We start from the raw sequence: 23,832 nt of genomic DNA on the forward strand, positions 1-23,832 counted from the left end.
ACCTTTAAGAGAGATCATGTCACTTTTTCAAGGTAGGATTTGCAGTATATGCCCTGCCTGCAAATGTTTGTTTCCTCCTCGGGTTTTTTCCAGTTTACAATGACATAAACTCTACAACTTCCCATGGCAGTCTTTTCCACTACTTTTCCTCTAGGAAGTTCCCCTGCCCACAGTATCTAATATTAATTATTCCTGCTGCTGTTTAAATATCTAATACTTGCATTAAAGATGGAAAACGTTATTTTCCTCCAGTGTCTGTAGACTGCTGTTATGTCCCCACTCTGTCTTTTTCTTTCCCCAACAGCTTGATGTTGCTGACTCGTGTCTGTTACCCAGTAGAACTTCCAGATCCATTCCTGAAAAAGAAACTCACAGATTTTTTTCTCTACTTTTAGTTGATATGCTTAATTATTGCGACTATGTAGATTACCTTCCAGTTGATGTTATTTAAGTTAATTCTATTTTTGAAATCTACTCTGCATTTCAAGAACATTTGAAATGTTAATCCTTTCCTCCAAAGTTCCTTCATTCGGGTTTTCTGCAGATTCAATACAGTCCTAAATAATAATGAAAACCCTGAGTAAATTCAGAGAGTGATCCGTGTAGAAAATACCTTGAACTGTCCATCCTGCATGACTGTGAATTGCTGAGAGCTACTCTCTAGATACTCTGCAGGAGCAGCCTCGTTCAACCTATTGCATCCAACCCATAGCTGTTTTTCTTAGCCTGGGACATACTGTTTCTGCCCTGTTCACAAGGTGCTGTAGAAGAGAATCTGGCTGACTTCACCACATCTGCTTTTGATAACTCTGTAGTGGCTCCTGCTCTTTCCATCATCTCCTCCAGTAGTTTGCTTCAGAGGAGATTGAAGTTTTTAATCCTCATGAGTTTTTAATCCTCCACCTTCTCTGAGGGATGTTTGACTTTTTCTAGTTTTTCAGTATTTCAGCTGTCCCCAACAATCTCTTCTGGTTACTGAAAAAGTCTGAGGCTGCCTCAGACAGTTGTGTGTGTTAGATGAAGTTAAACTAGCTTAACCAGTTTCTAGCTATATCTTTTGCTGGTGTATTGAAGATCTTTTTGTTGTTGGTGGCAGTCAATTTTGCTGGTCATCTGCTTGCAGTCAACCATTTCAGTGAAGACAGATGCAAAGAAAAAACCATTAAGCCTTAGGTCTCCTCAGCATCATCTGTCAATATTGTTCCATTGCTGCCACACAGGGGAGCAACCTTTTCTTTGCTCTTCCTTTTACTGCTAATGCAATTACGCAATGATTTATTGTTATCTTTAAAGCTCCCTGCTACTTTTATTTCACATTATGCCTTGGCCTTTCTGATTTTGTCCCTGTATGCTTGTGTAAACTGACCACATTTTGTATGTGTTTCCTCATGTGTCTGAGGTCAGAGGACGGTCATATTTCAACCAACTGGCCACACATGTATGTACACAGCAGATAAGGTAGAACTGTTAATATTTTTCTTTTAATGACTTGAAAAAAGTTGGTCTCTAGACTTTCAATTCAAAAATTGTATTTACTTAGCAATATTTTCTGACTTTTTTTTATAATATGCTAAAGTTTTGAATGAAATGGGTGTGAATGAGGAAGAGGAGGTGTCTTTCTTGTTTACAAGCTACTGCTGTTTGTGCCTATGATTATCCATTGCACACAGTGATCATTCTGAATGATTTTCCCAGGAAAGCAGATGGCTTTGGTGAGAGGTGGTTATAACTGTGATAAGTGACTAGCTCTAATCATGATAAGAAAAGTGAAGCGTCATATGTCGGTTCAGAGTGAAATCACAGTAATGCCTATAATCAAGGTACCCTCATTAGGAGGGTAGTTGTCAGAAAAATTCTGCTTGGATCTAGACAAAGGTCAAAGAAAAATACGGGAGAGGACAAACTCTCATATTGACTTGATTGCCAAAAATTAGGAAAAGGGCCATTAAAGCCCTGAAGGCAGTTGAGGAGGTTGGGGGAGGAACAGTGAGACCTGGCTTGCTTGTTGGCACACTGTTCCCGCAAGGTGTTTTTTACTAGCAAAGGAGGAGGGGACAAATTTGAGGAGATTTGGCTACTGGCCAATGCACCTTCTGACCTCTTCATTAGAAACAATATCTGGCAAAAATTGGACCGAATGTGTTCATCCCACCGGACTAACTTGAACAAGCTGACTGACTTTATAAATGTGTGGTTGTTTTTCTCTGTTTCCAATCCATCATTCCAATGTCATGCCAGTCTGATGGTAGAAGAACTGAGAACTGGCAGCCGTGAATGGCTTGTCATTTAGCTTCTGTCCTTATACAATGCTGTTTCTATCCTTAATAAACATTGTCAGCCATCTCACATATGTGGAACTGCAAGCGTTCAATACTGCTTTTGTAAATGAGTGAGCCTCAGTGGAAAAGATGAGATCGCGGATTATCACTTGGGCAATATCTGAATCCTGGCAGCAGCAGGAGGATTAATTGAATTGACCAAGTACTTGCACACCAGAAGCAGCAGCCAACTTTATTTCTGCTCTCAGAGGAGGATATATTGCAATGGGAAATGTAATGTACTAGCCATGAGTATCCTTCCCATGCTGTGTTCATCAATTAAGATAAGTAGGTGATTTTTGCAAGGATCTAAATCACTAAAATGAAAAAATCCCTCACAGGAGGCTGGAGCTCCCAAGGGATTTGGGATATTTGTAGTCTACTTCTAACCCTAGATGAAATTAGGGTTGATTTCTCTTCTGTTGACAACTTTGCTTATTCACTTTTACTCATAATAGCTCAGCCAGCACCACAGATTTTCTGTTGATGAAAAAAGTTGAAGTTTAGTTCAGAGAACTGCTGTAAACATTTGGCTCAGGGTGGAATTGGACTCAAATTAATATGATTACTTAGTACCCAAATATGAGCTACATGGCTAAATGCCCTTTATGGTCAAGGGACGGGTCCTCAACATGATGGGTCCTCAACAAGATGGGTCCTCTCCAGGTAGAGCCTGGAGAAGGGCTTGGCTTCACCTTAACATGACCATGTTACAGATGTTCAACTGAACTGCCCTCTGGAACCTGCAGCAGCCACCTAAAGTGACTGAATCTTGACTGGCTCTCCTGGGAGTTCAAAACATGCCTTGGCACCTAAATTTAAGTGTCTAAAATGGTAGTTGCCTTCACCTGAAAGCTGAACATCATTCACAGAGTTTTGAAGAATGGAACGAGGTAGCTGCTGTTTGCTGAGGACAGCCATGCATAAGCTTTTCCCTTCCTTTTTGTGACCACCATTTCATGTGCATAGGAATCACTATACAATGGGTATGTCTGTCATTACTGGATTAGCTTGCAATGAAAAGCTCTTCTAACAATTATAGGAAGTTTTGCAGCTAACAATATTGTCATTTGAAGCAGTTATCATTAGCTTTTGAATTGAATGGCAAACAAATGCATGAGGATAGTTTGTACTTTACTGAACATTATAATTTGAGTCTCAAAAGCATGACAGTACATTGTTGACATTTTCCATATTAACACTTCAGCGGGAAGGGTTTAGAAACTTCTTGGGATAGCTTTTGTATTTTTAAAAGTTCAGTTTCATTTAAACACTCAAAATTGATTAGCAGTTTTTGCAAAAATTATTTGACTATGAAAAGAGTTATGTGACTGTTAAGCATGATTATTATTGTTAAACCCCCACAAAGTCCTTAGGAAGGCCATAAATCCTCAAAGTTAGCTGATCTGAAATTTCAGACGTAGGCATTTTTATTGTGCCGTGTCATGAAGGAATACAATTCAGTGAAGACAGCTTAATACACTTATCCACATTATGAAACCAAAGCACTGTGGTCAAACACTTCTCCAGATACTGGATTTCAATAGCAGAAATGTTGCTGAATAGGGCTGAAGTACAGAGCGAGTTCTAGGTTCTCATCTGTGCTGCACAGTGTGTTTACATAATCATTTTAATTTTCCCCACAATAGTCTGCACTGGCATTTCCCATATATATATTTAATGCAGTATATGCTAACAAGGATTTAGGGTGTATCCTGCATAGAAACACACTTGGATAGGGGGAAACATAAAAAATAGCATCACATTAAGTTCAGGATCTTGTGTAAAGATATATTCAGAGTTAAAAACTGTTATAATTGCAAAAGGGATAGTGCAATATTCAGCTGATAGCTCCTATTCTTTTCAAGAGTATGCCTATATATTTTCCCCTAGTCTTTTCGTTTCTTTAAGTTGGGAGGCATAATGTTTAAATGTGGTATGTCCTTGAAAGGCAAAAACAAATAGTATTTTAAACAATATTCAAAAATATGTTAAGTAATTGAAATACCTATACTTTTGTCATCTGAAAGTGGTAAGGTTCGCACAGTGGCTTAAATGTAAAGCACAGAAAATTAATTAAGAGAAAAAAATCAGAACATTTTGGATGTCAGTATGGTCAGACATCTTATACATTTCATTTTAGAGTTATCCTTTGTTAAATGTTATTGCGAATGGTTACTGGATACTTTGGTTATAATTAACAGGAAGATCATACTGCATTTAGACTCTCATTTTTAATACTGTGTATATGTATTAACACATTGTATTAACAGTTGTAGAAAATATTCTAAAAATTTTCCTGGTGGATGTGAGCATAATTACTGGCATAACTCTTCAACAATCAGTTCTTTCCTACTTGAATGGGAATAAGTATCCCTCACCAGGCCATGCACAGGAAATCTGAATGTTTTTGCTGCAAATGGTGCTGCATCCAAACTATTGCTGCAAATGGTGCTGCACCCAAAGAAATGATAAGTAGATGTATGAGAAAAGGTGGTTAATGAAACATGGAATGCTTTTGTCTGCACCTGTTGAGAGTGATGTGATATTCATGGTCAAAAGTTACATAAGTCACCATCCTCTCTCATAGCAGTTAGTGTAACACTAAGGTAAATATCGCCAGTTACCACCAGGTAATTCTGTGTTATAAGCACTTCAGGTAAAAATGCTTTCTTCTGAATGAATTACTCTATGCGCCATTATTGCTGTACTGTCTGATTTCATACACTGAAATTTCGGTTACCTAAAATACATGGATTTTTTTCCTTTGAATTGGCGTCAGACAGTGTTCCATGTGATAATACATTGTCCATTTAAAGAATTAAATCTACCAATGTGTAGGAAATTTCTGATTTCCTTTGCTTCTTCCATTCAGAGGACAAATATCAGTAGACAAATGCATTCCTTCACAGGGTAATTAATACAGGACTACAAATTGGAAATTAAACTGCAGAGAAAGGAATCAACATGCACAGGTGATTTTCAGGCCTGTTTTTCCTTCTACACAGAAACCTTCCAAGTGATTAAGGCTGTAACATTTCTGAATTACAGCTTTGGAGTATAGGAGAATGTAAAACATATATTTTTATTTTAAAAATAAGTATGCAGAAACACAGTTTAAATTTGAAATGAGTTTTGGATTTAAACTTGAGTCCTTCGCCACTGTAAATTAAACAAAAAACAATTCTGGTTTGATATTGCTGAAATTGTGAAGAAAAAATTTCCACTGTGACTGACTATAAGTAAGAATTGTGGTGCACAGATCAGTGGTAGTAGAAATAAAAAGAGAAATGCTGAGGTTTAACTTATAACATGTAAATGAATCACTGAACTATCAATGTAGGTGGCTCTGGCTGTTGAAGGGAATTCAGCCAGTCAGTTGTATCCCAAATCAGTATTTGTGATCAATAGCTACAGGATTTGTGGGAGAAAACAGATCTGTCTATCTATGCCATCCTTCTACTCCCTTCTTTTGTTATGGTGTTCTTTGTTAATGTAAAGGAACAATTTGCTTGGGACTCAGTCTGATGAGGAGACATTTATGATGTTCACATACCAACTCTGGGCTGGATTCACATACTTGAACACAGATGTCTTGTGTCATTTGGGTGATCAGTCTCTGAGACTTCAGCATGACCTATGGAGTCCTTGCTCAGCAGCTGGAAATCCAGAAAGATTACCTGGGGGTGTCAGGTACCCATAGCTCTTATGTTTGAGCAGTTGAATCAAGGCTGGGTATCCAAGCTCTCAAGGAAGACCTAACTCACAGCATCAAAAGTGGCTGTAGAGCAACTCCTTTCATGCTGGGACACAACATATCCTAACACGGCAGCTCCTAACTCTGGAGTCTCCTACCGACAGCTCCCTGCCATTGTAAAGGCAGCCTGCACACGTGACTGGTGTGAGCTCACCTGCTGTTGGCACCTGAATTCTCATGTCTTTATCTGCAGTCTGAATCCCATCCTTTGTGATTTCCCTTTTGTTTTTGCAAAACTAATCCTGAATTGGGCTAGTTTAAAATTTCTCAGAAGGTCAAAGTTACCTGACTTTAAGGCTTTTCTATTTCCAGAAGAGACAAGGGTTACTTTCAGAAGAGATATAGGCTTTGAATAGGCTGATTTTGTTAAAAGTGGGTGAACAAGCTGTGTTTGGAAACGGCACACAAGAGAGATGCACAGACCTGTAGTCTGCATGGATGGATGCTGTCACACTGTAGCCATGGATGTATTAGATGAAAAAGGAGCACATTTTACTAATGGAAGGGAGGAGACAGCTGAGTGCTTCATTTTGCAATGATGACAGAGCATTAAATTGGTCTGGGGAGACAATGTGAATGGGGTTGTGTGGTCAGTTTACTGCGCATATGTGCGTGTGATACATCAAATTTTCTAAAATGCCAAAGAACCTTTGAAGCTCAGATCAAATTTTTGTAATAGCTTTGTGTGTTTTTGAAGATATGATCTGTGCTCAATTTGTGTTTGTCAGATTCCTAAATGTCATCTGTTTCTATCTGTCACTTTTTTATCATACGGCTAAAATAGTGCACCTAAATACAAATTCCCAGTACAGCATCACCTTTCGTTTGTAACTTTAACACGAGGCACATGTTGTTTCTTTCTGGGAAGATACAGCCTGCTTTTGAGAGATACCAGATTCAGTTTGTTTACATTTTAACAAAGCATGCACATTTCAAGTGAATCATACAAGAATCTGCTTCTGCTGTTTACTGCATGAGTGCAAACGTAAATGTATCCTTATGCAATTTTTAAATTCTGAAAAAAATATGATTTTTATAGTATTAAATTAAGAAAGTATATTAAAATTCCTCTCTAAATACAGGCATTAGAACCATTAAATCTGACAAGTTCTGATGAAGTGAATATGAATGGTATCAGACCATTCTCAGATAAGTCAGGTATTAGCACAGACATCCTAAGACACATGAAACAAAAGGTAAACTCTGTTTACCAACAGTCATGACTAGTAATTATTACCTTAATGAATTAAAAAACAGGAGATAATCAGACTTGCTCCTTAAAGAGCAGTGTTGATTGTAGTATTGCTTCAATCTAGGCTTCAATATCCAAGGTAAACCCCATGGCAAACTGAAACTGGAAACACTTCACTGGTTTTCATTAATATAGGCTACCTAAGCTGTCTGCTGTCTGCTAACTGCTGCTTTATATGTCTGGGGTAGGTAGCAATCAGTTTCATCCTTCTTTTAATTTTTCAGAATTCAAGCAAAAACTCGAGAATTTCGGGAGAGACAAGCTCGAGAACGTGACTATGCAGAAATACAGGACTTTAACCGGACGTTTGGCTGTGATGCAGATCCAATGTATGCTGGGATCACTTCCTATGACTCTTCTTCAAATAGTGGCACGATAACACTGAACACCCGACCACAGAGCCCAAGGGAAGGACAGACAGTGGAAGCCTTATACGCACAAGTGAAGAAACCACGGAATTCAAAGTCTTCACCTGTAGACAGGTAGGCACCAGCCATCAATCAATACACTCTTTCAAAATATGCCCTTGCACTGCTTTTGTCATGGGAGATGACTGTACATCAATTGGAAAGTCAGAGCTGCTTTTTTATTAATGGCTTTTTAAAGCCTTTATGTAGAACAGTATTGAGCTCACTCGAATCAACCTGTTACAGAATGGGAAGGCAAAGTTATTTGCTGCAGAGCAACTGCTTTTCTTCTCATTCTTCAGATGGTTTGGAATTTTGGAGTCACCGTTTGGCATAATTGAAATTAAATTCAAATTTGTAACATTATCAGGTTTATTTATCAAAGCTGTAATGGATATGCTTGTGTAATGCAACATTTCCAACCTATTCACAGCAGTTACAAAATCTATAGAAAGCTCTTTTGTTACAGCAAAAATGGGTTGAAGCTTACCTGGATTCTAGTCCTACTGCTGTCCTGAACAGGTTGAGCTTTTTGATTAAATACATACCAAGTGAGTAAACTCCAAGCTTAACTCATGATCTGCTTTCTCTTCTCATGCTGTAGCTTATGATTTATACTCTTCCTGTGGTTTCATTATCTGAACTGGGTCATGCTTGGTTTTATGTTGAAACTGGGCAAAATTCTGGTTTCTGTTGATGGAGTTTTGAGTTCCTTTGAAAACCTGAAGCTAAAACAGGCATGTAAACTAAAATAAAGTAAAAATAACCAAAGGCAAAATTCACAGTTTTTTAGTACTTTAACAATGAAAATACATCTGTTTTCTTGGCTTACTTGTATGAACTTGCAGTTCTGCATTTTCTCAGCTCTACAAAAACTAACACAAAAATCCTAGTGCATGAGCTATTGTTACCTCATTCGGAGGTTATTAATTTAGCTGATAGTAAAGCCACTCATTTTGTTTTCTACTTCATTCTTTCCAGAATTAAAATATTGGACTTGCAGTTAAATCAGCAAAGCAGTGTCTTTGCTTACAGTGTTTGAAATCTGTATAGCTTCTACATGAGGATTGGCATTCATCTTGCATATTCTGTTCTAGGTGGTAAAATGGAGTCATTTGTATTTGGTCTTAAGGAAGGTAGCTGTCATGCAGAGTTCAGCTAATTGTCTGTCCAAAACCCTTTGAGGACTGAGATTGTTGCATTCAGCCTTCCACTAGATCTATTTTTCCAAGTTTCTTTACATAATATTGATAAAAATATATCCTCTAACATGACAAATAAGAAATCTCAGACACATTATGGAATGCATACATTTTTATTAAAAGTCAGTAGCACAACTGCCTTTTTATTTTCTTAACTGCATTGTTCTCTTGTGCTGTGTAGAAGGTCTGCTTTTCATATTAAATGAAAATAATTTATATATTGTGTATATATGTACGTTATTTCAGTGAAGGAAGCAAAATAATATTAAAAGATGACAGCTTCACCCGCGTCCTTGAAATTTTGTATTCATTAGATATATATTGACTGGCACTGGTATATTGAGGTATATATATATACATTTTAAATATTATATATATATCTATATACACACATGCATATATATATTCATATGTGTATATATATATACATATGTGTAAATATATATATATATATATATAAAATATATATAACATTCATATGTATATTAAATATACATTTCAGCACTTTTGTGCCTTTGGAAATCAAAAGAACTTGGTTGGATATGGCTGCCACGTGGTGACTCTTATGGCTGTTTTTGTTAGACCAAAGGCACTGTTTCATGCTGGAGTTGAATGGCATCAATGTCACATCAACAAAAAAAAAGTTCTTTGATGCAAGGCTGGCACGGCGAAATAGAAGACCTGCATGACCTAGCTAACTCTGTGTGATTGCTGATAAAAGAGCCAGGAGAGAGTGAGTAAAACTGAAGATAACGGGGTACTAGGAGAATCTGATGTTAATCATATGGGTAGGACCGAAGAGCAGTGAGGTAGTTTTGCACATTCAGGCTGCTTCTGGAGCATGGAGGGCCCTGTATCTCACAGCTGGATCACGCTGAGACAAAAAGAAAGACCCAGCACACACAATAGGCTTGAGCAGAGGGAGAAAAAGCAAAAGTCAGGGACTGGAACTGGGGTAAGCAAAGCCACCCCTAGCCCTGTTATAAAGGGGGACACATTTGACAAGAAACACCTGGAAAGAAATATTTAATTCATATATAAAAATATTATTTTTTGCTATAAATGTGCTCTGAAGTACCTGTTCAGGGGTCTGAGGCATGAAGTTCTGGTGTATGGGGTTTTCTTTTCTCTCTCCTCACATCTTTAACAACTAAACTGTGAAGGTAGTGAATCCCACCCGGTTCAGAGAGACTTTCTGGGGAATGTTGCAGTGATTTGTGCAGGCTCAAAGTTGCTTCTCCCAGAAGTCGGGTCTGTACTTTGGGACCACCTCTGAAAGAGCATGTCATAATGTCATGGAATAGTTTGGATTGGAAGGGACTGTAAAGATCACCGAGTTGGGCATAAAGGAGATGTAACATCTGTGAGGGAGCAGCTTTCAGTCATCCTCAAGGTGTGTGAAGGAAATCTGGGAGCTTGACCCTGTGTAATGTTCAGCAGGAGAGCCTGAATTGTGGCTGAGGTATCTTCCCAAAGGGTCCTCTGTGTTTTACAGGCTTTATCTTAGATTTATTAAGAAAGCATCCTCTGAGCATTTTAAGAAACAGTTGTGACCGTGAGGACCTGAGGTGCTTGTTAACTGTGTTGTCTCCTTGTCTGTAGGATACCTGGCTCCTCACCCCATGGGAATTGTAACTTGTTTCTTGCTATCCCTTTCCAGCAGAGAGACCTTCTCCTTTTGCTTTGCATCTCCTGTGATGCCCTTTTTGACACCAAGCATCCAAATGCCTCCTCTCAAGGCTCTTCTCCATGGAGTTCTCTTCTCTGCAATCTGATTTATCCTGATAATGCCACAAGAAATTTGATGAGGAATAGTTGGTTGAGGTTCTGAATCCTTAAAATATTGTGTACATTAGCATTCACCTGTGGTGTTATTTTCAATGTCTTTTACCCCTTTGCCCTCCCATTCTTTCCTTTGCTCTGGATGTTTCAGAGGTTACCTAAATAGAAACAGTTGCTTCCAGCCTTTGTGGATGGGAAGCAAATTCACTCTCAGTGTGTTACCCTTGCGCTGAACTGCCAGGAGCTGGTAATGGCCAGGCTGTCTCAAATCTTTAGCACGTTCATATTAAAAGCAGCACTGTTTATATGGGAAATGTTATTTCTATTAAAGTTTGGTGCTTAGTGCCAAACAAAATATGACATTTAAGTAAGTCCAAAAGGTTATTTAAAAGGCTCTTACAAGGAAGCATATAACAAAATGTCCCATAATAGTTTGCATACCATTGCTGAACATTTATGACAGATTTTTCCGTAACTTGCAAGAGAATTACTGTGCCTGTGTGTGAGGCCTTGTCATGGTTTGTTTTTCTTTAATATTCCCTCAACTTCTCTCTTACTTTCATCAACACATGCCACCAACTGTTGTTTAACTGTATCATCGCATATGAATAATAACAAAATATATAAACTGCTCATCAGAATAGTGGATAATTTTTTTTTTTTGCACATTTAAGGATGTTATCTGAACAACTATTATATTGCTTTAACAAGTGATGGTACTGTCATCAAACAGTTATTTTATAACCTAACTGAAACCAGTATTGAGAACAGGCCTGTTTCTCCTTCTTGGATGTATTTTGTATTTGCATGTATCCCAAGCACCTCAGTTGTAGACAGATAGTACAAAACAGTAAGAAGAACATGGTTATTCCTTAAACTTTGTCCATTTCTCTAAATTAGAAAGTAGATAGTATAATGTCAAAATACAGCAAAGGAGAAAGAGATGTTAACTTACTCATTGGAGACACACACATCTATATGTGTGTAAGTGACAATGCTTTACCCATCTTACCAACAATGGCTATTAAAAAAACCCAACTCTGTAAATAGTAAATTTTATTCAAATATATCCTTACAGAACTTGAAATTAATTTAGAATCAAATTAATGCATATTTGTGTGGCATCATACTTAAGTCATTAATATCGTGGGGATATTGTGTTGTTTGGTTTGTTGATTTGGTTTTTCAGTGATAGTATTCATTAAAGATATAGTTGAAATACAGGAGGTTCTTTATTTTGGGCTTCTTATGTAATCCATGCATACAAGTAGCTCCTGTGAATATTGAAACACTTCAAATTCTAGTTACGCTGGTCATAACAATTCTCTCCAACAGCACTAAAAAAGTTGTTTTCTGTTCTTGATCCTAGAGAATTAAAGCAGATTCTCCTTCTTAACACAGGAGTTTATTGCTCAGAAGAAACGATGCCCTAGCAATAAATAAATAAATAAAATGAGTAAATATGTTGGGAGTGATTGATGATCAGTATAGCTACATATACATGATCTGCCCTTGCTATATTATCTCTGTCCTATGTACTGATGCATAGAGAGACAGGCTGCTAGGAAGTTTTTTCGCTTCTTATGTTAGGCATTAATGAAGCAAAGTCAAGGTCAAATGTATAATCTATGTTTATTTTACCGTTCAGGAAAGAAGTATCTCAAGAACTGTGTTCTTGAGGATAAAGCTTTTAACTTAGCTGAAAAATGTCTCTAGTATGTTTTGCATCATACAGAAGAGAACCTGTGTGATTGCTCAACTGTTTTTCGTGTAGATGACAATGGTGCTACACAGTGAGGTTTTATAGTGATCACCTGACATCCATAGCTGAGCAGCATGTAGAAAGACAAGTCCTAATGGACATTTACTGGCTGTCACTCTGTAATCATTTCCCACCAAGAGTGCATTGTCCTGAAATATAATTGAAATAAAATAGGCACTGTGATGCTGTAAATCTAAATAGCTTGAAAATAGTAGGTTAGACTCCTCCAGCTTGCTGAGGACATTTTAATGGAAACATAAATACCATAATCATATGCTTTTTGCATGCATTTTACCATTAAAAAGAAAAAAATCTTCATTTTACAAGGGAGACCTTTATGAACTTGTTTCTTTTCTATCAGAAGTAGAATCAAGTTATGTCAAAGGAATATCTTGGAACTGAAAATAGCCCCACTTCCTTTATCTGTCATCTGTTTGGTGCAAAGAGACAAGATACTGTTTTTAAGGTTGGGTCACATACTTTGCTTGCTGCTTTTCAAAAAAAAATTGAGAACATTTTATTAAGATGTTAACTTTGATTCTCTCAGTAGTATCTTTATGCTTAAATTGGCATGAGAGTAATGAAACCTGGAAACTGCATAGAAACACTCTAATATAATATAGAAATATGTAAAAAGTGCAATAAGCAGACCCTGTCTTTCTAGTGTGTATAAAATAACTCTTAGCAATAGCAGAATGGGTCATGAAAGCTATGAAATACTATATTACCATGCCTGGATAAATATTTGTTAAAAAAGCAGGCTCTTGTGCAGCTATATTAAACTTCTTTATTGGTAGTGTCAGTCACAACAGTGTTCTTAAGTCTGTGGGATCATTTATGCATAGGAATCTGAGCTTACTGCAAGGCCCACCAAAGATAGAGAGGAATTATTACTCAGGGTGATGCATCCTGTAAATGCTAGGATGTTTCTTAGATGAAGAGATTTTTTGATGGTTCTGGAAGTTGACTTGAAGAGCACTTTCATGAAGGGAAAGGCCACGGAACTGTAAACCATCTAACCAGTGACATTTAAAACCTGCAGAGCTGTGCAGAAGGCTAACAACCTAGATTGAATAAGATTATGAGTAAGCTCTTCCCTCCTACCTCTGTTTACTTCTCTTCGCTGGCGTGGAAGTGTTTTCCTACGCCTGAATCCCTTGTTCTTCATTGTTTATCACCTTCTGCCATCAGAGCCCTACAGAAAATGTGCTACCAGGGGAAAGTACCACTCATGCAGGAGAATACTCAATCAGGTTGCAAGCATTTCAGAGTAGAGAACTGTTTTCCAAGTTCCTTAAATAATCAGTAATGTTTCAGAAATTAGTAGTCATAGGTTTTAAATCCTTACCTTCCAGTGAGTGTCACTCTTTTGTGGCATTTTGAAGCTTCATTCCTCTGAGAATCTGATTTCTGGAAAGACTTTCCTGACCTAGAAAATAGCACATATGCCATTATGGGATAATCAAACAGACTTTCCAAAACAACTTGCTGGAGAGCAGTGAGTTAATGAACTATTTGCAGTTCTCTAGCGCGTAAAACTGAAAATAATACTTGGAAGTCATTGTGATATTTTTCCTCCTCTGTCTGTGATAACCCAAAGAAGGATTAGTTAGAGCCTCTGTGAGACTCTTCATGGGGTTTAATTTCACTTTAGCTCTAACACATTGGGTTTTTTGTTTCTCTACCCTTCATCCTATAAGCCAGTAATCCTTGCCCCCAGGACTGCCTAAAAATTAGCTTGGTCTCTCACAGACCTGTATATTTAGAACCCAATAGACACTATTAGCATTGGCATTTTATTATCTTAGGTTGGTTGTTTTCTTTTGTTCTTCCATCTTGATAGAATATAAGACAAGTTTTAATATAAATTCATGAGGATTTATGTAGGCTCCCTATTGTGAAAGTATGCGATTGCTCTCCCCTCTTTGGGTTACCACTTTGGTGGAATAAATGGCAGACTTACAGTGAACTCTATTCAGGTCTCCCATTTTAATTACTTGAAAGTCCTGGTTTCTCTCTGAATAGATACCAAGCACTGATACTGTTGTGAGAACCGTGTCTTTCTCCATTTACCACAGCCACCGCCTCACTGAAAACCCGGTGGTTTCTCTTCCCCTCTCCTCTGGTCGACTTGCCGTGTAATCTGAAGTGTGACAGATGTTTGTTTGTTTTTACAAAAGCAGCTCGAGTTAGTACCTCTACAAATGGTTGCAGTGGGAAAATGCACAGAGAGATAAGAGAGATGAACTTCCCGCTCCGGGTTACAAGACGAGGGGGTGAAGGGGGGCCCACCCAAACGTGCCCTTTGTGGCCCTGTTCTGAGCGACTGCGGATGGGCCACCTTTGCTGGAAGTTGGGAGTATCTGCATAGCTTTGTGATTTTCAATTCTTTTGAGTGCAGATGAGAGACTATGTATAAAAGGTGGACCAAAACCTGTCACTTCTCATCCATTTAAGGGTATACTATATTAGTATTTTTAATACATTGTAACTGAGTTATGCATAGGATTTTTTGTTGGTATATTAGTGCAATTTGCACACAGATATAGATCAGTTTGGTCTTTTGTTGCTTGAAGAAAAGAAGAAATGAACCTTTACATTTTTTCAGATGGTAGAAGATAACATTTAATTAAAAAAAAAAAGACAACTATAATTATATATCCTAGGATGAAACAAAACAAGTTGCAAAAGCAATGAGAGGCAATGTCTCAGGCATCTAATGGTTATTGTGTGGCTTGAGATTGCAGGCCAAAAACCCAGCTGTGTCTGTAACGTGCACATCTTTATTTCCCACTAATGCCATCAATACAAATTGAAGTTCTTCAGCCTGAGAAAGTTATAGAGAATATTTGAGTACACAAGCTGAAAAAGCAAAGGCTTTCTCATTCTTTAAATGAAGTGCTTTGATCCTACCAGTGTAAACTGTTAAAATCTGTTCTTTGCAAGTTCTACTAACCAAAATTTTGTTTGTGAACTGATTTTGTGCAGCACTTGAGCACCATAATTTAATCAGTTTAATTTGTTGTCGCTATTGAATGTAACCCTTTCTAAATAGAATACAAATTTATGATTTTTATGTCTTTTATCTCCCTCCAGTCAATCCATCTGTTCCTCTTTGGTGAAGGATTCAGGCTTCTCCTTTCCAAGCGTTTAAAGGGCTAGAGGTTTTGCGTTTTAGATTTGTCTGGTTATAGGAGAGGGGTGTACAGGCAGAGCTTTGAGAGAGTGCTGTGTGTTCACCGAGTTCTGGCTTTCTACTTGCTAAAACTAAATATGTGATTTGAAGTTACATCTTTAAAATAATGTATTTTATTCGATGAACAGTAAAACATTCCTCTAGTATTGGAGAGTTTGAAGAGTTTTTCCTTATTTTCTATTTTTATGAATGATATTTTCTTCACAGATGAAACAAACTAAATTTAACTCCATTGTTTATCCTTATGGCCAGTATTGTTTGTTTATGTGACTTACAAATCATCCTGCTTATGGTTGAACTATTTCGTCACTGGCGGAAGTGATGGAGTCTAATTGTGGGGAGGAATCCTCTGCAGTAAATTTTAGGAAGGAAAATAGCATCACTACATATAGGTTATAGGGGGAGCTGGTTGGTTCCTTTTAAAATCTTGTAAACTCATTGAATGAGTGCTTATGAAACATATCACATTGGCAACCCTGGAAACTGAGAAATTTCTGAAAGATCTCATTTCATTTTGTTCTTGGTTGGAAAGCTGAAAAGCTCTGCTTTTCCACTCGTCACTCAGAAAACAGTGTATATTACCACAGCCTTATACTTCATGGTATATTGTTAAAGAATTGGTTTATAAAGTGTTTGAAGTCTTGTTCCTTAAGGCTCACTATGATGTGAAACATTGAAAGGTTTCTTGCATGACCTATTTTATATGATTAGGTATTTCTGAAAAACATCAGACTTGCTTCTAACATCAGACTTACTTACTTGCCATAATTTTTTTCATTCTTTAAAATACTAGTGACATTTAAATAGCTTTTCAATCTGATGTGTTCATAGGAGTCTTTCTTACATGATGGATATATGAAATGTTATTATGGTAAATAGATGACATATTTGTAATGGATAGGTAATTTCATCTGCCTGGAGTTTAGATGGTGATATAACATATAAGAATTTATGAAAGAAAAAACAGAGGAGCAGATTTTGCTTCATTTTAATTTATGTGTATAGTTTGGTAACAGTAATGCATGTCACGCCTGAGTTGCATTGCATTCTGTAATGAATGTCTTCTGTGTGCAACAATTCAGTCTTGATTACAGCCTTCCCTCATTCCTAGATTTCCCTTTAAAAGGAAGCACAGTACAAACTGGGATGAAAAAAGAACACATAATTTCTACTACCAACATTTAAAAAAAGCGATTAGAATGTATACAATTTCAAGGGATGTGAGAACTAATGTCCCTCAGACTTTTCACTTCCACTTATCTTTGGGAAGGAAAGAGCTCTGGCCTGGCAAACAAAAGAGACAGAAAATATTAGCGTCGGTCTTTATTTTGCTAGACATAGTTCATGGCTCATTAATAGTTATAGTATATATTACTGGGTATTATATGCTGCAGAGAAAACAAGCAGAAGTTGCCTGTCATTACTTTGTAATTGTGTTAGTAGATATAGTCAGGAGGGGGGAGAAAAAAGGAAAAAAAGGAAAAAGAGAAGGTTTATCTGTATATTATTTTGTACATCATCTTAAACTGTGCTGCGTCTGCTTGCTTAAGATAAACTCTATGCATATTTGCTAAAATGTTGTCAAATTAACCCACCCGTTTCTAAGGATTGCTAAATGCCCATCAAGGAATGGAGGGGCAAGCTGAAGCTATTTTAATTAGCAAAGTGTGATTTAAAGGTTGCTAAAATCAAAAAGAGTTTATTCATTTTTCATCAATAATAATTTTTCTTAATATTTCATCAAAACCTGCTGATTTGGAGACCACCTTCTGGGCTTTGATTCATTATGGCTGCAGACATAATTTAATTTTTCCCCCTTTCCTTATTCTGTGATATGCTCTTTCATCTTTGAGACATTGTTAAGATGTTTCTAACATTCACAGATTGCTAATTGGTCCAACTTTTTTTAAAACTGTACTTAAGACAGAGGCTTCTTTTTCGTGGAAGCAGTTTTCCATACATTTGCTTTCACTAATGTTTTCTTCAATCTCTGTATGTGATAAAGCATAAGTTCTCAAAAAGACACTGAAAATTGGAGACATGTACTTTTTTATACATGACAAGTGAGGTAAAAGTATTAGAGATGTGATAGAGGGAAATTAAGAGAGTTGGTACAGTCATTAAGATTGCACGGTCACTACGTTAGGCCTTTACAGTTCATCTAGAACTAACTTGGAATTACATGTAAGTAATGTTTCTTTATCTAAATCTTTGGGGGATCATGAAGAAAAGCAATTATGGGAATTTATGCAAAGACATCTTTTGAAAGGATGTACAATTAAAAGAAATTGCTCCTTTCACTTTAGTAGAGCTATTCATCTAAGTTTTGTCTACATAATCATACTCTGGTAATTTCTAGTCCCCAAATGCATTTGTGTTATTATTTTGAGATTCATAACCTGTTTCTTCTTGGGAGATCTCTGTGTAGAGTAGTATCCAGGAAACTTTCCATTCATGTACCATGTTAAAACAACAAGTGGCTGGTTACTCAGCAGCAGCAGAACATAGGGGGTTGAAGCAGTCCAAGTGCTGTGGGCTGTACTGTGATCCTTTACTGTGTGTAGTTGGAAAACAGTCAAAATCTTCATTTTCCTTTGCTCCTCTCTCACTTGTGAAACGTGTCACACTGGGTGGATGCAGCTGATGTCCAAGGCACAGGGCCATCTTTTGCTTTTCTTACATGTGGCCATTTTCTTCAATCCAGTCTAAATAGAATTTCAAAAAATGTCCTCTGTGTCTTGCTTAGATGGTCAGAGCTAAGTTGTTTCTTCTGTGAAGCCACACTGAACAGTTCATGCAGACTGAATTTCATTAGCTTTCATTAGTTGCACTATTCCGCTGTAGTTAAAACTGCTGCAGCTCAAGATGTCAGAATTTAACAGGAAAACAGGTAAAACTGACATAGCATCCAGCATCAGGAATTATCCTACTTTATTGGAGCTCATGCTGGTGTTTTTTAGTATTCCTTCTCAAGCTCAGATGCTTCCATCTTTTGTGTAGCATGTCATATGTGTGTGTCCACATTCAATAGAGCACATGTACATGTGCAGAATGCAATGCAGATACAAGAATGTGTTTAGCTGTGGCAGTATTTGTGTTTGTGTATATTTATGTCTGTCTGTATGTTTTTGTATTAAAAAAATCTCTAAAAATTCCTCTGCTCCAGAGGAAGTGACCTCCAGAGCTTATCTAGTCCAACCCCCTGCTCAGAATGGGTTTGGTCAGGTCAGGTTGCTCAGGGCTGCAATTGTGTCCTCAATATCTCTGAGGATGGAGGTTTCATCCACCTCTGTGAGTGCCTGTTCCAGTATTTGACCAGCTTCATGCTAGCTAAAAAACAAAGGCAAAAATAAAAAGCTTTTTATATCAGAGTTTCCTGTGCTCTTGTTTGTGTCCATTTTCTCTCATTCTATTGCTGTGCAATTCTGAGAAGAATCTGGTGTGGTTTTTTAAAAAAAAAAAAAAATCAAAATTAAAGAATCAGTTTTTAACATCTGGAATATGAAACAACAAATTCAAATTTTTCAAGCATCAAAAGAAATTTTTAAAATAATAAGGATTACCTTAAAATGGTTGTTATCATTGAACTTTTCCTGGAATGATTGCCAACCTTGGCTTTTTTTCTTGTATCACCTATTGTATTTTCATATTTCAGAGTTACATTTAGGTAGGTGGCTTGTTTCTCACAAATTATTTTGAAAACATATGTTATCTTTTTCTCCACTACACTATTCAAAACTTGAAGAATGAGTCTGAGAACAAAGTATAATTCTTGATTCTTCTTGAAATACAGGAAGCTGCCTAGGAAGCTGACTTTTCTCATTTAATTCACAGGTTTTGTATTGTGCTTACAACATTCAGCTCCACCAAAAATGATGCATCTGAAAGTACCTTTAAAAATGACTCAGAACTGTGTGTGCTGTTGGATTGCAAGTGCTCCTTATATGTACTTAGTTCTTGCTTTTCAATCTGCTTAGTTCTTGCTTTTCAATGAGAATTGTCTCATTCTGCTGGTAGAGAATTGTGTTGCTGTGCTGCACAGGCCGGATTGCTGCTGTGTGGGATGTGTGGCTCTGATAGCCTTTCTTCTGCTAAAGGATTTTCTGTATTTCTCTTTAAACACTGAGGTTCTGTAGCTCATCTGCACAATTTCCTGGACAAAAGGAGATCATAACTCCCAAAGAAATGATACTGTGTTAGCAGGGAATTCTGAAACAAAGGCTTGTAAGCATTTATCCAAGTCCTGCTCGCTACGTTCATTCTACAGCTAAAATTTACAGATGGTGAGTGCTGCATTGCAGGAATGGAGGCTCAGGAGACACGAGGTCTCCCGTGGAGCTGAAGGGCTGCACTGGAGGAGGGAGCGGGAAATGAAGCAACCGTCCTGTGGAGATCAGGAGCACTGCAGGATGGGGATCGGAGAGAGGAAGCTGCCTGCTGAGCTTGCTGTGACAAAGGGGAGCCAACTATCCTCTCACCTGCAGAAAAGAAAGAAAAAGAAAAAAGAAATTAACTGCCCTTCTCATAAGCACCAATGAAGCATAGGATGGTCTGTGCAGGGTTGTCTTTTATCTGGATAGTATGTTTGCAAGGACCTAGAGAACTTCATAACCTTTAATGGGACTTGCAGATGATATAATGACCACCCCTCAGCTGAACCCCTCCCCACTCCCTGCACTGACAGGCAGTTACCTGTACAGTGACACGCTGCTGCTGTTTAATTGCACATAAATCAGGGCCAGGGACTGGAGATGAGCCAGGAGAGTATGGAAGGACAATTTAAGTGCATAAGGTAATTACCTGGGCTGGAACATGGCCAGGGCATCAAGGTTAAGACCTGTACGCTTGTGAGAAATGCCTGTTGATATTCTTCCAGAAACCATTTTCTACAGAGTTACGGAAAAGACCCTTTTAGTTACTTAGTCTGATTCCCTCTGTACATAGAATTGGCTTTTACTGTGGTATATTCCACCACTCCTGTAGAGAACATTGAAATGAAGTTTGGCCAATAGCATTATGTGGGCTCTTTCTTTTATAGGTCTTGTTTGAGAAGACAATTGCCTGGTATATAAATGAAATTTTTATTTTATCACCTCCACATTCTCTTGAATGTACTAAGGTCTATGGCAGAGAGACATAAACAGTCTGAGATTCACAGTACCTGTCTGAGGGTGTCCCTTGAGATCCTAAGTAAGGAGGAAAAAATTATTTTGATGTGTGTTCCTCAGTCACAAACCAAGGTAAATTAACTGCTGCTGAGACCTCTGTTGTGGTTTAGACTGCTGCAAAAACAAAAACAAGCTTGGCTATCACCACATCACACATAAAAAACACAAACCCTTAACATCTTCCTTTCCTTCTTTGTTTGCAGACAAATGCAACATCTCTCCTTTGGTGAGCTTAATCATATTTTTCATATTTCACTCTCTTAGTTCATTACTCCATCTTCAGTCAATTTATGTTCTCTTTACCATTTGAAGCAACTCAACAGTCACATCCTTCAGCATTCTGCCTGAGCTACTCAAACCTGCTCTTCATTGATGCGATACTGAGAGAAGAGCTGCATGCTGCCTCCAGTCATACAAGAATTCTGAAAAGTGTTTTTCCATTTATTTATCAGTCAGGTATTTATCCCATCTTAAAATCCCCCTTAAAATCTTAAAATACTTTCATCTGAAGATGGCTAGCACTTGAATACCTATCTCTCTAGTAGGAGGAGAAATAAATTTCGTTCTGCTCTTGACCATGTTTTTGCTGAATGTTTTTCGTTTGTAAGAAACCTACAGCATTTCACAAGGTTCTGCACGGTCTGTCCTAATTTCGTATTATGCCTCTCAGTGTTACCTGAGCAGCTCTTCAGAGGAGATCTGCAGAACGTTGTGTCTATTTGTCATGTGAGACTGAATGTGGACATCTAGAAGGAAAACTTTCATTCCTACAGGTTGAGCCATTCTCGGTAGCTGTGGCTGCAATATTTGTATTCCTTACAGACGAGTACTGAAAGGGACTTCTGCACATTCAGCAGTTGGTTACACAATATCTAACATTAAGCAAGGCAGTTTAAGATTTGATTTTTATTTTTTTGTTGCTATTGCTTTTTATGGTTGACAGCATAGTGATCATTAATATTTCACTGGCATTTATTATAAAAGAGAATTATATTGTAATGTTAGAGGGAAATGTTGAAACTCATATGAGATTTTAAATCACTGTGTATGCAGACTTACAAATTGTGCTAGCATATAAGAAATAAAAGGAACTAAGAGAAGTTTAAAATCATGTGAGCAGAGAAAGGCAGTTTTATGCAGTAAATAAATATGATGTTAAGAAGGATGACATGAGGGAAATTGTTGATGTGGGAGGAACATGTCAAAATCAGAGGAAATGAAAGTTAGAAGCATCAGGCTGAGGACTAAGGGTGAGAATGAGCCTGTGTGTCCAAGGCAAAAAGAGCTCCCAGACATGGGACTTGGAGATGACAAGTTGAAGATATTTATAGGGGGTAAAGAAAGGTAATAATTACATTTCAGCAGTCCTTAATCCATGTTGGTAAGCTTCTTGGCTGTGATATAATTCACACACAATTCATCAGAATACAAACAATTAAATCCTGCTGTAATACCTTTTTTCCCCATATGAGCTCTCCTTCAAGATTCACCTGATATTAGGCAAAGATATCTGAGCTTATTCGTTCCCAGTCTTCCACTTCAGCAGTGCTGCAGATACAAAAACAAAGCCTTGACTGCTGCATCAAGTCATCTAAATTCAGCTGCTCTTCCCTTTGGTGCCACATCAAAACAACTTAAAGAGGCATAAAACAGCAGGAGCTGCAATGTAGGTGTTCAGGTTCTTGCTGCTTGGTCACATTACTATCTTGCTGTAACTGCAAGGGTGTTGCAAACTTGATTAAAAAAATTAATGATGAGAAACAAAGGGATGAGCAAAGAGAACAAAAGAAAAAAGTGAAGAGACCGTGCAAGAAGTTTATTGCGTGCAAGTCATCCAATTATCCCTCAGAGCCCAAATCCCTTGTCTAATTGCCTGAGTTGATCCTTCAGGACTGAATGGATTAAATGAAATAGCAGGGCTGGTGGAAAGCAGCCTATGGGAGGCATTTTGTGAACAGGCTTGCATGAACAGCAGAATAGTTTCTATTTGTTTCTGTGTGTCTGGGCCTTCTGTTATCAAAAGAGGAAAAAGGAATGAAAAATACGAGGGCTTTTGATTAGGAAGTAGTCCCTTTGGTTCAGATTCGAGGCACTGGGGGATGCTGGAAAACCTGTCCTGATACTTTTTGTGCTGTGCTAGTCTGTGTGGCATCTCTCTCTCTGGGATCATAAACTCTCACTTTACACTATATTAAGTTCATTTGGAAAACTGAGGGAAAAGAAAAACTTCTTCAAAATATCTCACTACAAAATCAGTAGACACTGGAGAATGTCTGGATTGAGCTGGTGTTAAAATGAGAGCGAGTGGCAACCTGGATCCTCGTCTCACAGCAGTCATGTGTGCCAAACATACCGGAGCAAAGACGACTGTCAAACTTAATGTACTTTAAAGGACTTCTGTTTAATATATTTCTCTGCATACACACCAGATAAGAAAGAGTCCTATCTAATACTCTAGTATCTCACCCTGTTATGCAAAATATCTCCTGCAATTATCCCCTCTAGAAAACATAAGCCCCCTTCCTCCTAAAACATTAGGAGTGGAAATATTCTGAAGGGAAAGAAAAGAAGAATCTCCTGCAGAAGAGTGTAAAGCAAAGGAAATCAGTCTTCTTCCAGTCTTGTTTCCTGTTGGCCAAATCCTTCAGTTTTGTCCAGTACTTTGCCCTGTGAAAAAGGACATTTAGAACACAAACCTCAAGCAGTGATGCTATCTTACTTTTATTTATATAAAGCCATAGAGTGTGGTGGAGCACTTTATAAAGTTCATAATAAGATCAGGTTGTCTTACAGTTGTTTTGTGAAATGTTAAGATGTAGCACAGCGTTAGAAAGAAAGGAGGCAACAGAAATGTTAGCTGGTTCATTTGGATGTCCTCAGGTGACATCGAGCTAAGAAATTAATTTCCTGAGAGAGGCCTGCAGCAGAATGGAAACATTATCTGAACTGGAAAGGGCTTAACAAGGAGGACAGAAAAAATAATGTTTT

General features: G+C 37.7%; 1 protein-coding gene across 12 annotated transcripts in view; it reads left to right on the plus strand.

Annotated features, from left to right (window-relative positions):
• PARD3 (par-3 family cell polarity regulator) overlaps window positions 1-23,832 on the plus strand; it is a 450,340-nt gene that overhangs the window by 342,610 nt on the left and 83,898 nt on the right. For all 12 annotated transcript variants that reach the window (XM_017820189.1, XM_017820193.1, XM_017820190.1 and 9 more), the window contains one exon: window positions 7,552-7,809. In XM_017820189.1, coding sequence (XP_017675678.1) covers window positions 7,552-7,809 — 258 coding nt within the window. The remainder of the gene's footprint in view (window positions 1-7,551; window positions 7,810-23,832) is intronic.

Source organism: Lepidothrix coronata, unplaced genomic scaffold (genome assembly GCF_001604755.1).
Source record: "Lepidothrix coronata isolate B3197 unplaced genomic scaffold, Lepidothrix_coronata-1.0 Scaffold80, whole genome shotgun sequence".
NCBI lineage: Eukaryota > Metazoa > Chordata > Aves > Passeriformes > Pipridae > Lepidothrix > Lepidothrix coronata.